This window comes from Leucoraja erinacea, chromosome 15, assembly GCF_028641065.1.
Source record: "Leucoraja erinacea ecotype New England chromosome 15, Leri_hhj_1, whole genome shotgun sequence".
Classification (NCBI taxonomy): Eukaryota; Metazoa; Chordata; class Chondrichthyes; order Rajiformes; family Rajidae; genus Leucoraja; species Leucoraja erinaceus.
The window spans coordinates 44,909,792-44,930,083 of record NC_073391.1 but is presented as its reverse complement, the minus strand read 5'-3'; the positions used below and the strand labels follow the sequence as shown (position 1 = coordinate 44,930,083).

The 20,292-nt window shown below is 45.5% G+C and overlaps 1 protein-coding gene across 1 annotated transcript; it reads right to left on the bottom strand.

The window, feature by feature from the left end:
* Positions 1-237: 237 nt before the first annotated feature.
* LOC129704336 (somatostatin receptor type 4-like) lies at positions 238-3,098 on the bottom strand. Its single transcript, XM_055647412.1, has one exon. It carries the CDS (start codon positions 2,787-2,789, stop codon positions 1,815-1,817), a length of 975 nt encoding a protein of 324 aa, XP_055503387.1. The 5' UTR covers positions 2,790-3,098; the 3' UTR covers positions 238-1,814.
* Positions 3,099-20,292: the final 17,194 nt, after the last annotated feature.

The following is a 20,292-nucleotide window of genomic DNA, read 5'->3' as shown; positions in this document are numbered from 1 at the left end:
TCTCTCTGCCTCCTTTCCCTCCCCTCTCCGCCTCTTCCTCTGCTTCTCTGCTCTCTCTCTGCCCTATCTGTTTGCCCTGCCTCTCTCTGTCTCTCTCTCTCTCTCTCTCTCTCTCTCTCTCTCTCTCTCTCTCTCTCTCTCTCTCTCTCTCTCTCTCTCTCTCTCTCTCTCTCTCTCTCTCTCTCCCTCTCTCTCTCTCTGCTCTCTCTCTCTCTCCCCCCCTCTCTCTCTCACTCACGCTCTCTCTCTGTGCCTCTATCATACTGTCACCATTGTAAGCAACATGCACATTTATGGGTCAAAAATAAAGAGCCGGTCGTTTGGTAAAAATAAAATGATACCTTTATTTGCCTCGAATATAATATTTCAACGAAATAGTTATTAACTAGACAAAGCACTGCGACTGTTGGTTAGAAATTTTACATTAGTTCCTTCAGCATTTACCTTATATGCAATTTCGAGCTTATTTGTATCTGCTATTTTTCAAACTAACCCTTCTCACATGAGCCTAATATTTAAAAGCAAAAAAGAAAACGAACTGGAGGAATTCAGCGAGTGCAGCAGCATCCGTGAAGGGAAGAATTGTCTGCGCCTTGGTTCGAGACCTTGCTTCAGGATTTCCTAATATTATTAGTTCAGTTATAAAAGGATGGAAAACAAACCACGCCGTCGATCGATCACCCGTTCACTCCAGTGCTATGTTATCCTATTTACTCATATACTTTTTACATACTCATTTACGTTTCCAATGTAGGGCGACTCCAGAACCAGGGGCCACAGTCTTAGAATAAAGGGGAGGTCATTTAAGACTGAGGTGAGAAAAAACGTTTTCACCCAGAGAATTGTGAATTTATGGAATTCCCTGCCACGGAGGGCAGTGGAGGCCAAATCACTGGATGGATTTAAGAGAGTGTTAGATAGAGCTCTAGGGGCTAGTGGAGTCAAGGGATATGGGGAGAAGGCGGGCACGGGTTATTGATAGGGGACGATTAGCCATGATCACAATGAATGGCGGTGCTGGCTCGAAGGGCCGAATGGCCTCCTCTAGCACCTATTTTCTATGTTTCTATACTAGGGGCAATTTATAGAGGTCAATTAATCTTTACGTGGCAGTAACGCAGAGCAACCGGAGGAAACGGAATCGGTCACGGAAAACGTGCAAACCCCACACATCTAGCACCTGAAGTCAGGATCGAACCCCCGGCTCTCTGGCGCGGCACTGCTAGCTGTGCCACTGCGCTATGTTGAAGAAGGACGGATTGACGTCTTCCTAAACGTTGCCAGAAAGGCGAAAGTGGTAAACAGCAAGGGATTGAGAACGGCAGTGAAAGGGTTGGGGAGCCCGGTGTATGGTTTAACATAGCACCTGTAAATCATTAATATCTGATGAAAAAAATTAGACAGGCGTTGCCGCAAGGAGGTGAACACAATCCGCACCAACAACTTAACCATAACAACACTAACACGTCCTAAAACACGCGAACCTCTGCCGCGTTCTATCAACAGGAATATTAGACGGCAGATGTATATTGAATGAAAATCCAAACCCATGTCTCTTTTCATTGATATGGAATCGATTGTGGATGCCTTGTGTCGCAATCTTCCACTCCAATTCTATCAGAAACGTCGCTTCAGCACTCGCCCCATAGACGCTGCCATGACCCACTGAGTTCGTCCAGATATTTGTGTGTTGACCAACAAGTGTAACACATACGCCTATTTTACCCCACTTCACTACCTACCGACTGCGCCACACTCGCAAGAAGAAGTTGTGAATAGACCTTCCCGTGCTGGCCTATGAAATTCTATGGACCCTACACGGTACAGCAGCGTATTCTCCATTGGAAATTCTGGGACCTGAAGATATAGAGCAAGGGATTAAGGAAAGCGGCGAAAGAGGTAAGGAACCAAGTGCACGTTCTAACATAGCACCTGTAAAGCCTTAGGCTCGCATGCACTGGATAGACCAGATCCATAATCGCAGCGAAGAGTTCGCCGCAGTGAAACGGGGCGAAGCAGAACAGGAGAAGGGCCAAAATCGCCCCAATTGTCTTGAGCACTTGCTTTCTCATCAGCTTCATGGATTCCTTGCCAACCCCCACCTCCTTCAGTTTATTTGCCGTCAGAGCATAACAGACTAAGAGAACCAGCACTGGAATTACACTTAATATAACGTGAGAAAATAACAAATGTATTTTCCATCCCATCGCTATGGAATGGCCCATTTCACAAGCTCGATTAGCACTAGGCATTGTTATTACAAAGACCGGAATGGTTAGGACCAATACAAAGAGCCAAATAATAAGGGAGAGAACGATGTAATATCGGGGTCTTCTCCAGGCATGAAACAGGATTGGGTGAGCAACAGCTATGTATTGGTCAATGGCAATGAAGGTCATGAAAGATGGACTTCCATGAAGATTGAGGAGAGCTACAAGATAGGAGGCGTAATCAAAAAACCGCATCTTCCACGCGGGGATAATATTGATAGCTTCGACAAGAAATGATACGATAATCAGAAAATCGAGAATGATCAAATCAAGCAGGAGCACCTCATTTGTAGCCAAGACCCTCTTAGGACGCACGATGTGCCAGAGTGCAACTGAGTTGCCTACAGTGCCCAATCCAATCACCACGGGAAAATAGCAAATCATCACCATTTCAAATGTTTTGACGAATGTATGCGAGTAAGGTGCCAACGTTCCGCTTCCAGTCTCATTGGTTGAGTTGATTCCTGACAAGACTTCGTTGTTTCTTACAGTCCAGCTAACTGAAGTGGCCATTGACATGTGCTGACAATGGATGGATAACAATGATTGTAAAATGTGAATAAATGTTAGACAAAGATGGCTGGGGAGGAATGCATGGAGCTTGAATGCTTTAGACGCGGCTCGAATGCATTAATCCATGTATCTCCACGGGTTATTTTCTCTGAAACTTCTAGGTAGTAGTCGACGCGAGAGGTTCTTTTTGTTGCAGGATGTGAGGAAAAAAAGCGAATCCTGTAAGTGAACAATAAGTTTGTTAAAATATTGATAACAGTGCCAGAAGGCGAGATTCGTGTACACCGATTAAATTGTCGACTCCCCTTCCTCGGTAAAATGCATTTAAATTGAACGGATTCATTGAAAGATACAGCATACAATCAGGGCCGTCCGCCCGTCGAGTCCACGCAAACCATCGATCATTCCTGCAGCAGTTCCATGTTATCCCGCTTTCCCATCCATTCTTTTCACGCTCGGGAATATTACAGATACCAATTAACCAACATGCCCGCTCGTCTTTGGGACTTGGGGGAAACATAGAAACATAGAAAATAGGTGCAGGAGTAGGCCATTCGGCCCTTCGAGCCTGCACCGCCATTCAATATGATCATGGCTGATCATCCGACTCGGTATCCTTTATCTGACTTCTCTCCATACCCCCTGATCCCTTTAGCCACAAGGGCTACGTCTAAAGCCCTCTTAAATATAGCCAATTATCTGGCCTCAACTACCTTTTGTGGCAGAGAAATCCACAGATTCGCCACTCTATGTGTAAAAAACGATTTTCTCATCTCGGTCCTAAAAGATTTCCCCCTTATCCTTAAACTGTGACCGATTGTTCTGGAATTCCTCAACATCAGGAATAATCTTCCTGTGTCTAGCCTTTCCAACCCCTTAAGAATATTGTAAGTTTCTATAAGATACCCCCTCAATCTTCTAAATTCGAGCGAGTAAAATCCGAGTCTATCCAGTCTTTCTTCATATGAAAGTCCTGACATCCCAGGAATCAGTCTGGTGAACCTTATCTGTGCTCCCTCTATGGCAAGAATGTCCTTCCTCAGATTAGGAAAGGTTATCCCCCTTTCCCATCCATTCTTTTCACGCTCGGGAATGTTAACAGATACCGATTAACCAACATACCCTCTCGTCTTTGGAACTTGGTGGAAAGCCGGATAACCTGGAGGAAACCCACACCGTCATAGGGAGAACGTGCAAATACAAGATAGACAAGTCCTGAGGTCAGTGACGGTCACGGGTTTGTGGTGCTGTGAAGCAGCGGCTCCACAAGTTTCGCCACTGTGGCCCCACTCTAATTAACCCCCCCCCCACCTGTTCTCTGTATCAGGCAGGTAAATGTTCCCCCACCTAACGACGATCAGCATGAAGAGAAGTACCGACCAGAAACGTCCGCCTGTCCAATCCCTCCACAGATTACGCCAGGCCCGCAGTATTCACCCAGCACATGTTACTATGCTGAAGATGGCAGCATCTGCAATCATCCTTGATCTCACAATGAAAAAATAGTGTCATGAACTAGCTCCATCTCCATTTAGCTGTGGGAATGTCTGGCGGGACTCACCTGCTACCCGCAATAACGTGTAGTTTGACACGAAGAGAAAAGGCAAACGGCAAGATGGGCAGTTCAGAATGAACCCACCAGCAGCGCAGCGGGTAGAAACAATTCCTGTGACCTTTTATAGTTCCCCAGTTGGTCCGGGTACGCTGACGATGCATGGCGTTGCTTCCTCAGGCTCCTCCCTGCTACCGCCTTGCCGACAGCCAAATCACTGGATGGATTTAAGAGAGAGTTAGATGGAGCTCTAGGGGCTAGTGGAGTCAAGGGGTATGGGGAGAAGGCAGGCACGGGTTATTGATAGGGGAGATCAGCCATGATCACAATGAATGGCGGTGCTGGCTCGAAGGGTCAAATGGCCGCCACCTGCACCTATTTTCTATGTTTACATGTTTCTAGCACAATTGTAACAGAGGTTGATTATAGATGCAGAGATACATAGAAAATAGGTGCAGGAGTAGGCCATTCGGCTCTTCGCGCCAGCACCGTCATTCAATGTGATCATGGCTGATCATCCACAATCAGTTTACAGTTCCTGCCTTCTCCTCATATCCCTTGATTCCACTAGCCCAAAGAGCTCTCTCTGACTATCTTTTGAATGCATCCAGTGAATCAGCCTCCACTGCCCTCTGAGGCAGATAATTCCACAAATTCACCACTCTCTGGGTGATGAAGTTTTTCTTCATCTCAATTCTAAATGGTCTATCCCTTATTCGTAAACCGTGGCCCCCTGGTTCTGGCCACCCCCAACATCGGGAACATGTTTTTCCTGCATCTAGCCACTCAAATCCCTTAATAATGTTACATGTTTCTATAAGATCCCCTCTCATCCATCTAAATTCCAGTGCATGCAAGCCCAATCGTTCAATTCTTTCATCATATGCCCATCCCGGGAATGAAACTCGTCAGCCTACGCGGCACTTCCTCAATGGCAAGAATGTCCTTCCTCAAATTAGGAGACCGAAACTGCACACAATACTCCAGGTGTGGTCTCACCAGCGTCATGTACAACTGTAGAAGGATCTTTGTGCTCCTATACTCAAATCCTCTCGTTATGAAGGCCAACATGAATGATACAGGACCGTCCGTCGAGTCCACGTAAACCATCGATCATCCGTGCATGCAGTTAGTTCTATGTTATCACGCATTCGCATCCGCTCGTTTCACGCTCAGGAATATGTACAGATACCCATTAACCAACATACCCGCTTGTCTTTAAGACGTGGGGCAAAGTCGAATAATCCAGAGGACACCCACATGGTCAGGGGGAGAACGTGCAAATACGAGATAGGCAGGTCCCGAGGTGAAGGACGAACACGGGTTTGTGGCGCGGTGAAGCAGTGGTTCTACAAGCTGCGCCACTGTGTCCCGACTCTAATTTTTTTTTAATATTAGTGTCACTAGTGTGAGAATCTCGTACTGAAGATAATTACCTCAGAAATAAAGGGCGTTCCCTTGGGAAGGAGATGAGGATACATTTATTTAGTCAGAGGGTCGTGAATCTGTGGAATTATTTGCCACAGAAGGCTGTAGATGCGAAATCAGTGGATATTTTTCATGCAGATATAGATAGATTTTTGATTAGTGCATGTCTCAGAGGATATGCATCAGTGTCAGCCATGATCATATTGAATGGCGGTGCAGGCTCGAAGGGCCGAATGGCCTACTCCTGCACCTATTTTCTATGTGTCTATGTTTCTATATGTGGAGAAGGCAGGAGAATGAGGTTCGGAGGGAGAGATAGATCAGCCATCACTGAATGGCGGAGTAGACTTGCTGGGCCGACTGGCCTAAGTACTCCTATCCCGTGACCTTCAGTTTCCACCTCCCCTTCCCCAATTCCGTTTCCACCTATCTTTCACCAGTTTCTGTCTAAAAAATACCCCCCCCCCCCCCCCCCCTTGTAGAGGGAAATGGTCAAACCACATTTCGGGTCGAGACCCGTGTGCAAACTGCAGAACAGCATCAATCGGAGAGGGGGAGTGGTCAGTCTGAAGAAGGATCCCGAGGCGAATCATCACCTGTCCACTTTTTCTCATGCATTGACTTTGATGTGGAAGGCGTTCACTAACAGGATAATGGTACGATTAGTTTAAGTTCGGTTTAAGGATGCAGTTTGGAAACAAGCTCTGCGGCCCACAGGGTGTATGCTGCCCATCGATCATCTGTTTACACCAGTTGTGAGAGTTCAAACTTTCTCGTTTACCCCATACAAATTAAGAGAAATTTGCAGCCGGCAATTAACCTGCAAACCTGTACATCTTTCGGATGTGGGACGAAACGTGGAAACCGGAAAACCCCACGCGGTCACTGGGACAAAGAGCACAAACTAGATAGCACGCGAGGTCAGGAACGAAAATGTAATGTTAAAATTGTACAAGGCATTGGTGAGGCCAATTCTGGAGTATGGTGTACAATTTTGGTCGACTAATTATAGGAAGGCTGTCAACAAAATAGAGAGAGTACAGAGAACATTTACCAGAATGTTGCCTGGGTTGCAGCAACTAAGTTACAGAGAAAGGTTGAACAAGTTAGGGCTTTATTCTTTGGAGCGCAGAAGGTTAAGGGGGGACTTGATAGAGGTCTTTAAAATGATGAGAGGTATAGACAGAGTTGAGGTGGATAAGCTTTTCCCATCGAGAGTAGGGAAGATTCAAACAAGAGGACATATGACTTGAGAATTAAGGGATAGAAGTTTAGGGGTAACATGAGGGGGAACTTCTTTACTCGGAGAGTGGTAGCTGTATGGAATGAGCTTCCAGTGGAAGTGGTGGAGGCAGGTTCGAATTTATAATTTAAAAATAAATTGAATAGGTATATGGACGGGAAAGGAATGGAGGGTTATGGTTTGAGTGCAGGTAGATGGGACTATTTGAGAGTAAGTGTTCGGCACGGACTTGAAGGGCCGAGATGGCCTGTTTCCGTACTGTAATTATATGGTTATATATGGTTATATGTCTCTAGCGCTCTAAGTTACCACCTCTGAAAGCTGCGTCACTGTGATGCACGTTTATTGCCAATTAACCTTGGTCGTAAGGCAATGAATCAATATACACTGAGATTTCCATACTTCACAAGTGACGCCCTATACCATTTGATCATCAGGAACAATAAACAAACGCTGACTCACCTTGGCAGCATTCGCACCTGCATTCAAATCAATCAATTTGTGCATCTTGCAGTGATTGGCACAGGTTTTCTGGTTCTGCAAATTTATCTGCATGACTTCACTTGCCGTTTTACATTTACATTTCTAGATATCATTTTGTATACATAAACTGGGCGTTTATTTTGTTTATATATATATATGTGTGTGAATGTGTGTATGTGAGAGTGAGAGAGTGTGTGTGTGTGAAAGCTTATCGTGTGCGTGTGAGTGTGTTCGCACAATCCTTGTTCGATGAGTACCCTGGCCCCATTCCCGAATCTTTGTAGGGTAGACAAACAATCCTTGTTCGAGGCGTACCCTGGCCCTATACCCGAACTCTAACTCCGCTAGGTTACACAAAAAAGCTGGAGAAACTCAGCGGGTGCAGCAGCATCTATGGAGAGAAGGAAATAGGCAACGTTTCGGGCCGAAACCCTTCTTCAGACCTACCTCTAACTCCGCTACATTGACGACTGCATTGGTGCCACTTCCTGCACCCATACAGAACTCACTGACTTCACCCCCCCCCCCTCCCTCAATCTTCTAAATTCTAGCGAGTACAAGCCGAGTCTACCCATTCTTTCTTCATATGAAAGTCCAGGCATCCCAGGAATCAGTCTGGTGAACCTTCTCTGCACTCCCTCTATGGCAAGAATGTATTTCCTCAGATTTGGAGACCAGAACTGTAAGCAATACTCCAGGTGTTGGCTCACCAAGACCATGTACAACTGCAGTAGAACCTCCCTGCTCCTATACTCAAATCCTCTTGCTATGAATGCCAACATACCATTCGCTTTCTTCACTGCCTGCTGCACATGCATGCCCACTTTCAGTGACTGGTGTACCATGACACCCAGGTCTCGTTCCATTTCCCCTTTCCCTAATCTGCCACCATTCAGATAATAGTCTACTTTCCACCAAAGTGGATAACCCCACATTTATCCACATTATACTGCATCTGCCATGCATTTGCGCACTCACCCAACCTATCCAAGTCACCTTGCAGCCTCCTAGCATCTTCCTCACAGCTAACACTGCCCCCCAGCTTCGTGTAATCCGCAAACTTGGAAATGTTGCATTCGATTCCCTCGTCCAGATCATTAATATATATTGTAAATAGCTGGGGTTCCAGCACTGAGCCTTGCGGTACCCCACTAGTCACTGCCCGCCATTCCGAAAAGGACCCGTTTACTCTATCCACATCAATACTGAACCCCCAATACCGTGTGCTTTAAGTTTGCATGCTAATCTCTTTTGTGGGACCATGTCGAAAGCCTTCTGAAAGTCCAGATATAACACCTCCACTGGTTCTTCCTTATCCACTCTACTAGTGACATCCTCTAAAAATGCTATAAGATTCGTCAGACATGATTTACCTTTCATAAATCCATGCTGACTTTGTCCAATGGTTTCACCACTTTCCAAATACGCTGCTATCCCATCTTTAATAACTGACTCTAGCTGTTTCCCCGCTATCGATGTTAGACTAACTGGTCTGTGATTCCCCGTTTTCTCTGGATGGATTTATGAAAGGAAAATCAAGCTTGACTAATCTTCTGTAATTTTTTGAGGAGTGACAAGTAAAATGGATGTAGTGTATCTAGACTTTCAGAAAGCCCTTGATAAGGTCCCGCACGGGAGAATGGTGACTAAAATGCAAGCACATGGTATTGGGGGTAGGATGTGGACGTGGATAGAAAATTGGTTGGCAGACAGCAAGCAAAGAGTAGGAATGAACGGGTCATAGAAACATAGAAAATAGGTGCAGGAGGAGGCCTTATGGCCCTTCGAGCCAGCACCGCCATTCATCGTGATCATGGCTGATCGTCCCCAATCAATAACCCGCGACTGCCTTCTCCCATATCCCTTTATTCCACCAGCCCCTAGAGCTCTATCTAACTCTCGCTTAAATCCATCCAGTGATTTGGGTTCCACTGTCCTCTGTGGCAGGGAATTCCCCAAATTCACAACACTTTGGTGATTTTTTTTTCTCACCTCAGACTTAAATGGCCTCCCCTTTATACTAAGACTGTGGCCCCTGGTTCTGGACTCGCCCAACATTGGGAATTTTTTTCCTGCATCCAGCTTGTGCAGTCATTTTATAATTGTATATGTTTCTATAAGATACCCCCTCATCCTTCTAAACTCCAGTGAATACAAGCCTAGTATTTTCAATCTTTCCTCATATGACAGTCCCGCCATTCCAAGGATCAATCTTGTGAACCTACGCGGCACTGCCTCAATCACAAGGATGTCCTTCCTCAAATTAGGAGACCAAAACTGTACGCAATACTCCAGATGTGGTCTCACCAGAGACCAACACAACTGCAGAAGAACCTCTTTACTCCTATACTGAAATCCTCTTGTTATGAAGGCCAACATTCGATTAGCTTTCTCCACTGCCTGCTGTACCTGCAAGCCAACTTTCAGTGTCATTCTCCCCGCAAATGCTGCTTGACCCGCTGAATTACTCCCGCATTATGTGTTTTACTCAAGGTTTCAGGATCTGCATCTCCCTTCAGCGTTATCATTTTTTTCAACGAGATAGCCTCATTATTGTGAGATCAAGAAACGTATTGGCCCTGTCTCTGCTCACACCATAAACTCGGCACCGACAAACCAATCTGGTAATATTGATTTGTACTGCCTCAATCACCGGTGTGTCCTTTATTCAACGCGGGGCCAAGGCCTTTATAAGATTCTTCACTGGTGGGAGAGTCAAGTATAGGGTGACCTAGCTGTAAAATAAGAAATAGAAAGTTGTTGGTTTACAATGGAAGACGCAAAGTGTTGGAGTAACTCAGCAGTTCAGGCAGCATCTCTGGAGAACATAGGTGACGTTTCCGGTAGGGATCCTTCTTCACGATTATCATAAAATAAGGGCTGGAAAATTATTTTCTCCGCGAATGTCTGGAAAGTTCTCTGCCCAATCGGTGGTGGATGTCGACACCCCCCCCCCCCCCTCCACCCCAAAGAAAATGCTGTTTTCATTGGAAGAATAATCAAAGGTAACCAATTTCAGAATATATTGGACACGCCGGTTAAAGATGTTTTCCTAGGCATTGAAGGTCACGTGGTGTGTGTCAAAATAGGAGAATCAGCTTGGTTTAAGATTAAGTTGAGGCCAGTTCATTGGCTATATTTATTTATTTATTTTTTTTATTTATTTTTTTTTATTAGAAGTACGGTAAATTACAATTCTACACAACACATATATCTTGATACATTGTTTGTACCGCTTCATTTTTTTATTTTTTTTTAGAGCTTTAAGAAAAAGGTAGAAGTTAGGAAAGTACAGAAAGTGCAAGAGAGTCGTGCAGTGCAAGAGTGTAAGGAAAAGAAAGCCCCTTAGGAAAGAAGTTAGAGAAGGAAGTAAAGTGAGAAAATAGACCCTAGAAAAGAGAGAAAGAGAAAGTAGAAACAATCGCTCTATTATAACATTAAACTCCGCAGAAAGGGGACTACCAACCAAGTCTGTTTTTGTTATTTTACCTCCCGTTACCAGGTCCTGATTCCGCTTATTTATATATTTGTTTTTTTTTTTAGATTACTATTGCACCTCATACTTGTAATAGGTCCAGAAACATAGACCACGTCTTTTGAAATTGGTCTGCTTTACCTGCTAGGAGGAATCTCATCTCTTCCAGATGTAATGTTTCAAACATATTTGATATCCACATTTTTATTGTTGGTGTCGGCGCATTTTTCCAGAATTTAAGTATAAGCTTTTTTCCCATTATTAGCCCGTAATTAAATAAATTCTTCTGAAACACGTTTAATTCAGGGTTCATTGGCTATATTTATGAGAGAGTTAGATGTGGCCCTTGTGGCTAAAGGGATCAGGGGTTATGAAGAGAAGGCAGTTTCGGGATACTGAGTTGCATAATCAGCCATGATCATATTGAATGGCGGTGCAGGATCGAAGGGCCGAATGGCCTACTCCTGCACCTGTTTCCTATGTTTCTATGTTTCTATTCGTCTAAATATATAGTATAGAAACAAGCTCTTCGACCCATCGAGTGCACGGCAACTGTCGATCACCCATTCGCACTCGTTCTATATCATCCCACATTCTCACCCGCTCCAATGATATAAGGGGCAATTTTCGGTGGCGAATTACCCTACAAATTCGCACGTCTTTGCGATGTGGGAGGAATTGAGCACCCGCAGGAAACTCACGCGGTCACGGGGAGAACGTGCAAGCTGCACAAAGGCAGCACTAATATTTCCATACTTACAAAGTGACGCCAGGCCTATGCCATTGTATTAACAGGAACAGCAAACAAAATGCTGACTCACCATGGCAACGCATGCACCTGCATTCAAATCAATCCATTTCTCCGTCCATGCTGTTGTAGCTATTCGTTGCAATTTAACTGCATGACTTCACTTGCCGTTTGAAATCTTAATTTCGATATATCATTCTCTACACCTGAACAGTGCACACTGTTTATGTGCGTGTGTGTGCGTGCGTGCTTTATGTTGTTACCGTGATGTAAGATGGAAACACAAGGAACTACAGTTGCTGAAGTCTTGCGTAAAAGTGCTGGAGTAATTCAATGGGTTAGGCTCCCTTCCAGGAGGATATGGAAACGTGACGTTCCGGTCGTGACCCTTCTTCAGGCTCAAACTGTTCATCTGAAGAAGGATCCAGATGCGAATCGTCGCCTATCCATCTGCTCCATCGATGCTGCCTGACCCGCTGAGCTTCTGCAGCATGGTACACAAAAATGCTGGAGAAACTCAGCGGATGCAGCAGCATCTATGGAGCGAAGGAAATAGGCAACGTTTCGGGCCGAAAATCGGCCCGAAACGTTGCCTATCTCCTTCGCTCCATAAATGCTGCTGCACCCGCTGAGTTTCTCCAGCATTTTTGTGTACCTTCGATTTTCCAGCATCTGCAGTTCCTTCTTAAGAACCTCTACAGCATTTTGTGTTCTACGGCTTATTATCGTTGTTCTATTCGTTTCGCCATTGGTAGTTCTTGTTGCATATTTTTCCAGTCATATTTTTTTGTAACTACACGTGCAAAAAATATATATTTTTTGTAATTCTTTGTCTGTGTATCTCCAAAAACCAGCCGGCTCCAAACACCACTAACACACCAGAGCTGGACATTCACTCAACATTCAACAGGGCAACCGACCGAATTTAAAATACACTAGCTCTCTCATCCTGTCACTATTGTAAGCAACATGCAAGTTTATTGCTCAAACGTAAAGAGACATGAGTTTGGGTAATAACATGATATAATTTTATTCGCCTCGAATATGAAATTTCATATTCTTTCAATGAAATCGTTATTAACCAGACAAAGTAGCGCGACTTACGGTTTGAAATTGTTACATTAGTTGTTTCAGCATTTACCTTATATGCAATTTCGAGCTTATTTGCATCTGCTATTTTTCAAGCTACGCGTTCTAAACCAAGCCTCATATTTTAAAGCAAAATAATGAAAAAAAAAACGAACTGGAGGAATTCAACGGGTGCAGCAGCGTCTGTGAGGGGGAGGAATTGTCTGCGCATCGGTTCGAGACACTGCTACCGGAAATCCTAATATCCTTAATTTAGTTACAACAGGGTGGAAAACAAACATTTCTTCCTGCCGAAACCACGCTGCCACCGACCATCCGTTCAGTCAGGGTCGATATTATTTTATTTACGCACCTACTCTTTATACACAAGGAATAATTTATAGAGGCCAATTAACCTACACACCTGCACGTCTTTGGGACGTGGTAGGAAGGCGGAGCACCCGGACGAAACACATGCCGTGACGGAGCACGTGCAAACACCACACATCCAGCATCTGATGAAGTCAGGATCGATCACCCGGGTCTCTGGCGCCGCGAGGCTGCGACTCTACCAGCTGAACCATTGCACTATGTTGCAGAAGAGCGGAACGTTGCCAGAAAGGTGAAGGTGGTATACAGCAAGGATTGAGAATGGCAGCGAAAACGTTAGGGAGCCCGGTGCTATGGTTTCATATAAGTACCTGTAAAACATTAATATCTGATGAAGTGGAGAATAAACGGTGAGATTTGAACACAATCCTCACCGACAACCTGACCATAACCAACAATGTAAACACCAAAGGTGAACAAAAATGCTGGAGAAACTCAGCGGGTGCAGCAGCATCTATGGGGCGAAGGAAATAGGCAACGTTTCGGGCCGAAACCCCAACACCACACGTCCTAAAACACGGCTACATGTTCAATTGGCATGAATATTAGAACGCAGATGTATAACGAATGAAAAACCAAACCCATGTCTCATTTCATTGATATGACATCGTTTGTGGATGCCTTTAGTGGCAATCGTCCACCCCCATTCTATCAGAAACGTCCCCTTAGCATTCCTGCCATGGAAGCTGCCAAGACCCGCTGAGTTCGTCCAGATATTTGTGTTTTGACCAATAAGTCAGTTACATTCCCAGGAAGGTCTAAGGAGACCATCCCGTGCTGACCTATAATATGAAAAATGGGTCCTACACGGTACAGCAGCGTACTCTCCATTGGAAATTCTGAGACCTGAAGACATACAGCAAGGGATTAAGGAAAGCGGCGAAAGAGGTAAGGAGCCAGGTGTACATTCTAACATAGCACCTGTAAATCCTTACGCTCCCATGCGCTGGATAGACCAGATCCATAATCTGAGCGTAGAGTTCGCCGCAGTGAAACGGGGCGAAGCAGAAAAGGAGAAGGGCCAAAATCGCCCCAATTGTCTTGAGCACTTGGTTCCCCATCAGCTTCATGGATTCCTTGCCAACTCCCACCTCCACCAGTTTCTTTGCGGTCAGCGCATAGCAGACTAATAGAACCAGGGCGGGGATTACACTTAATATGATTTCAGAAAATAGTAAGTATATTTTCCATGCTATCGGCACGGCATGCATTCTTTGACAGTCAGAATCTTCAGCAAATGAGTTTACTAACACAAAAAGGGACGGAATGATCAGAACCAACACAAAGAGCCAAATAATAAGGGAGAGAACGACATAATATCGGGGCCTTCTCCAGGCATGAAACAGGAGTGGGTGGGCAACAGCTAAGTATTGGTCAATGGCAATAAAGGTCATGAAAGGTGGACTTCCATAAAGATTGAGGAGAGTTGCAAGTAAGGCGCCGGCTTGGATAAACAATATCTCGAACTCGATGATATGATAGAGAACTCCTAAAATAGCTGATATGATAATCAGAAAACCGACAATGATCAAATCAAGCAGGAGCACCTCAGTTGCAGACAAAACCCTCTTAGGACGCACGATGTGCCAGAGTGCAACTGAGTTGCCTACAGTGCCCAAGACAATCACCAAGGGGAGACAGCAATTTATCACAATTTGCATCGTTTGGTCCAATGCACGCGTGGAATGTGCCAGCGTTTCGCTTCCAGTCCCATTGGTCGAGTTCCTTCCTGACGCGACTCCGTTGTTTCTTACAGCCCAGCTATCTGAAGTGGCCATTGAAACGTTCTGTCGAATAACAATGGATGGATGACAATTATGATCAAATGGGAATGAATATTAGACAAAGGTGGCTGGGGAGGAATGCGTGTAGTTTGAATGTCTCAGTCGCGACTATAATCACAGTGTACCACCCTCAGGTTATTTTCTCTGAAAGCTCTGGGTAGGAGTCGACGCGAGTCGTTCTTTTTCGTAGCAGAATGTGGTATAAAATCCAATCCTGTAAGTAGACAATACTGTTGTTAAAATATTTGTAACATTACCAGAAGGTGAGATTCCTGACCTCCCACCGATGAACCTTTCAGCTCTCCTTTGGTAAAATGCCTTTAAATTGAATTGGGTTCATAGAACGGCATAGCATACAAACACGAACTTCGGCCCATCCTTCCATGCAAACCACCGATCGTCCGTATATGCAGTAAAGTGACCAAGCTTTCGCATCCACTCTTTTCACGCCCAGGGAAATATACAGATACCGATAACGAACAAACCCGCTCGTCCATGGGGGAATGCACAGAGCACACCCACACAACCAAATTCGAGATCGCCAGCACGCGAGGTCAGGAACGAACAGGGATCTGTTCCGCTGTGAGACAGCGGCTCCACAAGCTGTGCCTCTGTGTCCCCACTTTAACTTCTAAAACACACGTTCTCCGTTTCAAGCATAGAAACATAGAAAATCGATGCAGGAGGAGGCCATTCGGCCCTTCGAGCCAGCACCGCCATTCATTGCGATCATGGCTGATCGTCCCGTATCAATAACCCGTGCCTGCCTTGTCCCCATATCCCTTGACTCCACTAGTCCCTAGAGCTCTAACTCTCTCTTAAACCCACCCAGTAATTTAGCCTCCACTGCCCTCTGTGGCAGGGAATTCCATAAATTCAGAGGATAATGTTCCTCCAACTAACGAAGATCAGCCTTAATAGAAGTCGCGACCTGAAACGTTGCCTGTCCTTTCCCTCCACAGATTTCCCCCGACCCATCGAATTCCTCCAACTCATTCTGCTTTGCTCAACATTGGCGCATCTGCGGTTCCTTGTTGTCATAAGTCAAATATGTCTCATCTTCTAGCCCCCTTTCCATTTTGCTTTTGGAATGTCTGGGTGGACTCACCTGCTGCCGCCGATGATGTGTAGATTGACACGAACAAGAAAGGCAAACGGCAAAGTTGGCTGTTCAGAATGAATCCACGGACGGTGCAACAGGTCGTAACAATTCCCGGGATCTTTTATAGTTCCCCAGAATCAGTTGGTCCAGGTTCGCTGATGATGCATGGCGTTGCTTCCTTCGGCTCCTCCCTGCTCCCGCATTGCCGACAGCACAAATGTAACACAGTCTTTGATTGGTGTAGCACTTAGAAACATAGAAAATAGGTACAAGAGGAGGCCATTCGCCCCTTCGAGCCAGCACCGCCATTTATTGTGATCATGGCAGATCGCAATGAATGACATTCTTGATTGCTGGCATGAAACACATTCTTGTTATAGAGGGAGTTCAGAGAAGGTTCACCAGACTGATTCCTGGGATGCCAGGACTTTCATATGAAGAAAGGCTAGATAGACTCGCCCTTTACTCGCTAGAATTTAGAAGATTGAGGGGGGATCCTATGGAAAGTTACAATATTCTGTAGGGGTTGGACAGGCTAGATGCAGGAAGGTTGTTCCCGATGTTGGGGAAGTCCGGAACAAGAGGCCACAGTTTACGGATAAGGGGGTAATCTTTTAGGCCCGAGATGAGAAAAACATTTTTCACACAGTGGTGAATCTCTGGAAATCCCTGCCACAGAAGGTAGTTGAGGCCAGTTAATTGGTTCTTTTTAAGAGGGAGTTAGATATGGCCCTTGTGGCTAAAGCTATCAGGGAAGATCAGTATGGAGAGAAGGCAGGTACAGGATACTGAGTTGGATGATCAGCCATGATCATATTGAATGGCGGTGCAGGCTCGAAGGGCCGAATGGCATACTCCTGCACCTATTTTCTATGTTTCTATGTTTCTATGTCCCCAATCAATGACCCGTGCCTGCCCTCTCCACATATCCCTTGATTCCACTAGCCCTTGAATGGCTGCGTACGATTATCACGTGATTTACATTTGTGTTGAATCCAATGAAATGTGGAAAGTTCGATAGTCTCTCTCAGACGACTGAGCCTAGTTTGGAGAGGGTAACACTCTGAGCATTTACCAGGAGATGAAAATCACCAGACTCCCCTTTTGAAAGTAGACGCCTTCGCACCATGGAAGTAACAGAAGCTGTAGGCGTTCCAATCGTGGGCAATTCATAAATTGCTTGAGTAACCTAGGAGGAAAATCAACATATTTGGAACGAATGGAACGGCTACGTTTGGGGTCGGGGCCATCTTGACACTTCCTCTTCTGTCTGCCGATAGGGTCTCGACCCGAAACCTCGCTTCTCCACTATTCTCCATAGATGCTGTCTGACTCGGCGAGTTATTCCGGCATCTGCAGCTCCGTGTGCCTCTCTTTAGTTTCATCCCCATTTTAAATGAGATCAACAATACCAATATTCTTACAATCCAATGATATGAACATTCAATTTTCCAAGTTCAGGTAACCCACACTCCCATTCTTTACCGAATGTCCACCGATTGTGACCCCATGGATACGCGTTTATTGCCAATCAACCTTGGTCGCAAGACAGGTTGCAGTAGACGATAAATCAGTTTACACTGGAATTTCCATACTTCCAAAGTGACGCCCTAAACCATTTGATCATCAAGAAAAATATACAACCGCGGACTCGCCTTGGCAACATACGCACGCGCATTCAAATGAATTCATTTGTCCATCATGCAGGAATTTCTACTTGTTTTCTCGGTTTGCATATTTTATCTGCACGATTTCACTTACCGTTTTAAATTTAAATGACTAGATATGTGTGTGTGTGTGTGCGTGTGCGTGTGTGTGTGTGTGTGTGTGCGTGTGTCAGTGTGCGTGTGTGTGAGTGTGCGTGCGTATTGTGTGTGTGCGAATGTGTGTGCGTACGTGTGCACATGTATGTGCGTGCGTGAGAGAGAGCGAGAGAGAGAAAGAGAGACAGAGAGAGTGTGCGTATGTGTGTGTAAGCTTCTTATGAGTCCTGTCTTAAATTCACGAGTAGTCCTGAAATACAGAAGTGGTGCCGGAGACTGGATGCTGGTAAATGTGCCTCTGTTCAAGATGGGCTGCAGGGGAAATGTTGGGAACTATCGGCCAGTCAGAACATCTGTAGTTGGAAAGTTACTGGAGAGTATTCGGAGGGACAGGTGTACAGGCATTTGGATGGATCGATTGACCTAACTTATTTTCTCGTCATCATCGCTACGGTGCTATTTGAACCTGTCCACTCCCGCTTCGGGCCGTTTGCCATCACCCCTAGTTTGCACCCTCAAACTGGCTCTAAACCAATGATTCCCAACCTGGGACCATGGCAAATTTCAGCGAGTAACAGAAAAATAATGGGATGTAGCTGGTCACAGGTTCAATGAAGGAGGCCGCAGAGCTACCACCCTCTTGCCTCCTAAATTTAAGTTCTAATAAATTTAAATCTATGTAGATGAAATACTTTTGATGTTTGTGGAATAGAATAAAAGAGAATATAGGTGCAATTAATAGACACTGATATTTTTATGGAAGGTATAATAATATTGAATCACCTTTTCGGCTAATGACGTCGGGGGGGGGGGGGGCACAGAAAAATTAAAAGATCCCATGAGCTAAAAAAGGTTGGGAACCACTGCTCTAACCTACGCAGCCACGGACAGCTCTGCCTGGTTATCGGTCTCGTTCGCTTCGTAATCAATCGATTTGTAGGCATTAGTTGTGGGCAGAAGCTGAAACCAAAATACTGCAGTGAAAGAATAGCGGTTGCTCTATTAGTGACACTCTGCATTGCGAGCTGTGAGGGGTTGTTATTAATAACGTGGGTGAGTAACTGGATGGTATTGTGCAGAGAGTGCACTGGATACCGACAGTGCCCCATCGGAGTGAATGGATGTTAAAAGGGGCGGATTGCTGTCAACTCACCAGGGAACTGCTTTCTTATGGATTTAATGTTTTTTGAGGGTTGAAGAACTGTCCTAATTTTGATAAGAAAAAAAACATGACATCATTGTTCCTGTTTTCGCGTTTGAAGGTGATTAAAGGGCGTCTGTTAATTAGAAATTACGATGATGTAATAAAGATTCAAGAGATTCAAGAGATTCAAGATTCAAGATTCAATTTAATTGTAATTTGGACCCCTTGAGGTCCAAACGAAATGCAGTTTCTGCAGCCATACATTACAAACAAATAGACCCAAGACACAACATAATTTACATAAACATCCATCACATCGTTGTGATGGAAGGCTAAAAAACTTATCTCTCCATTGCACTCTCCCCCCCCCCTCATGTCAGATTCAAAGTCAAAGCCCCCGGCTGGCGATGGCGATTGTCCCGCGGCCATTAAAGCCCCGCCGGGTGGTGCGAGGTCGCACACCGGGTCTTGGTGTTAGAGCCCCCGGCGTGCGCTCGCAGAGTCCCGCAGCCATTCCAAGCCGCGCGGGGCGGTGATGTCAGGCCCCGCTCCAGGAGCTCTTCGACCCCGCAACTCGGGCGGGAGAAGTCGCCGTTGCGAGAGCCCTGAAAAGCGGTCTCCCTCCAGGGACCCGCGGGCTCCCGGTGCCGCCGTCCGCCAGACCCGCAGTTGCAGCCTCCGAATCTCCGGAGGTCGGGCCGCAGCAGCAGCAGCGCTCCACCACCGCTCCACCCGCTCTGGACTCGGCCAGCTCCGCGACGGTGAGGTGAGTCGTCGGCACCAGAGTCCCCGGTCTTCTCCTGTTGGAGGCCGCTCCTCGTTGCAGCCCCAACGACAACGGAGACCCGACAAAGAAAAGGTCGGGTCTCCCGTGCAGGGAGAGATTAAAAGTTACCCCCTCCCCCCCTCCCTCGCACCCCACCCCCACCCCTCCAAACACACACCCCAACAAAAAATAACAAAAACTACTAGACACATAGACAAAAAATAATAAAAACGCAGACGGGCTGCAGAGGCCGCTGCTGACGAGAGTCGCGCCGCCTACCGGAACAAAAGCTTTTAATCACGATGCTGATTAACAAAGAAACGACAAAGTATGAGAGTAAATTAGCGAGAAACAAATAAAAATACAGATTATACTGCCTTTAGGTATGCAGAATAGAAAAAGCGGATATATCGGTCCCAATAGATAAACAATGGAGCATTTAGACTGGAAAACAAAGATATCGCAAATAAATTAGTTGTAAGTTTGTGTGTTGGCTTCATTGGTAAATACGGGATATGCCCAGAATGAGGAACTAACATAAATTGATATTACGTGTTACTGGA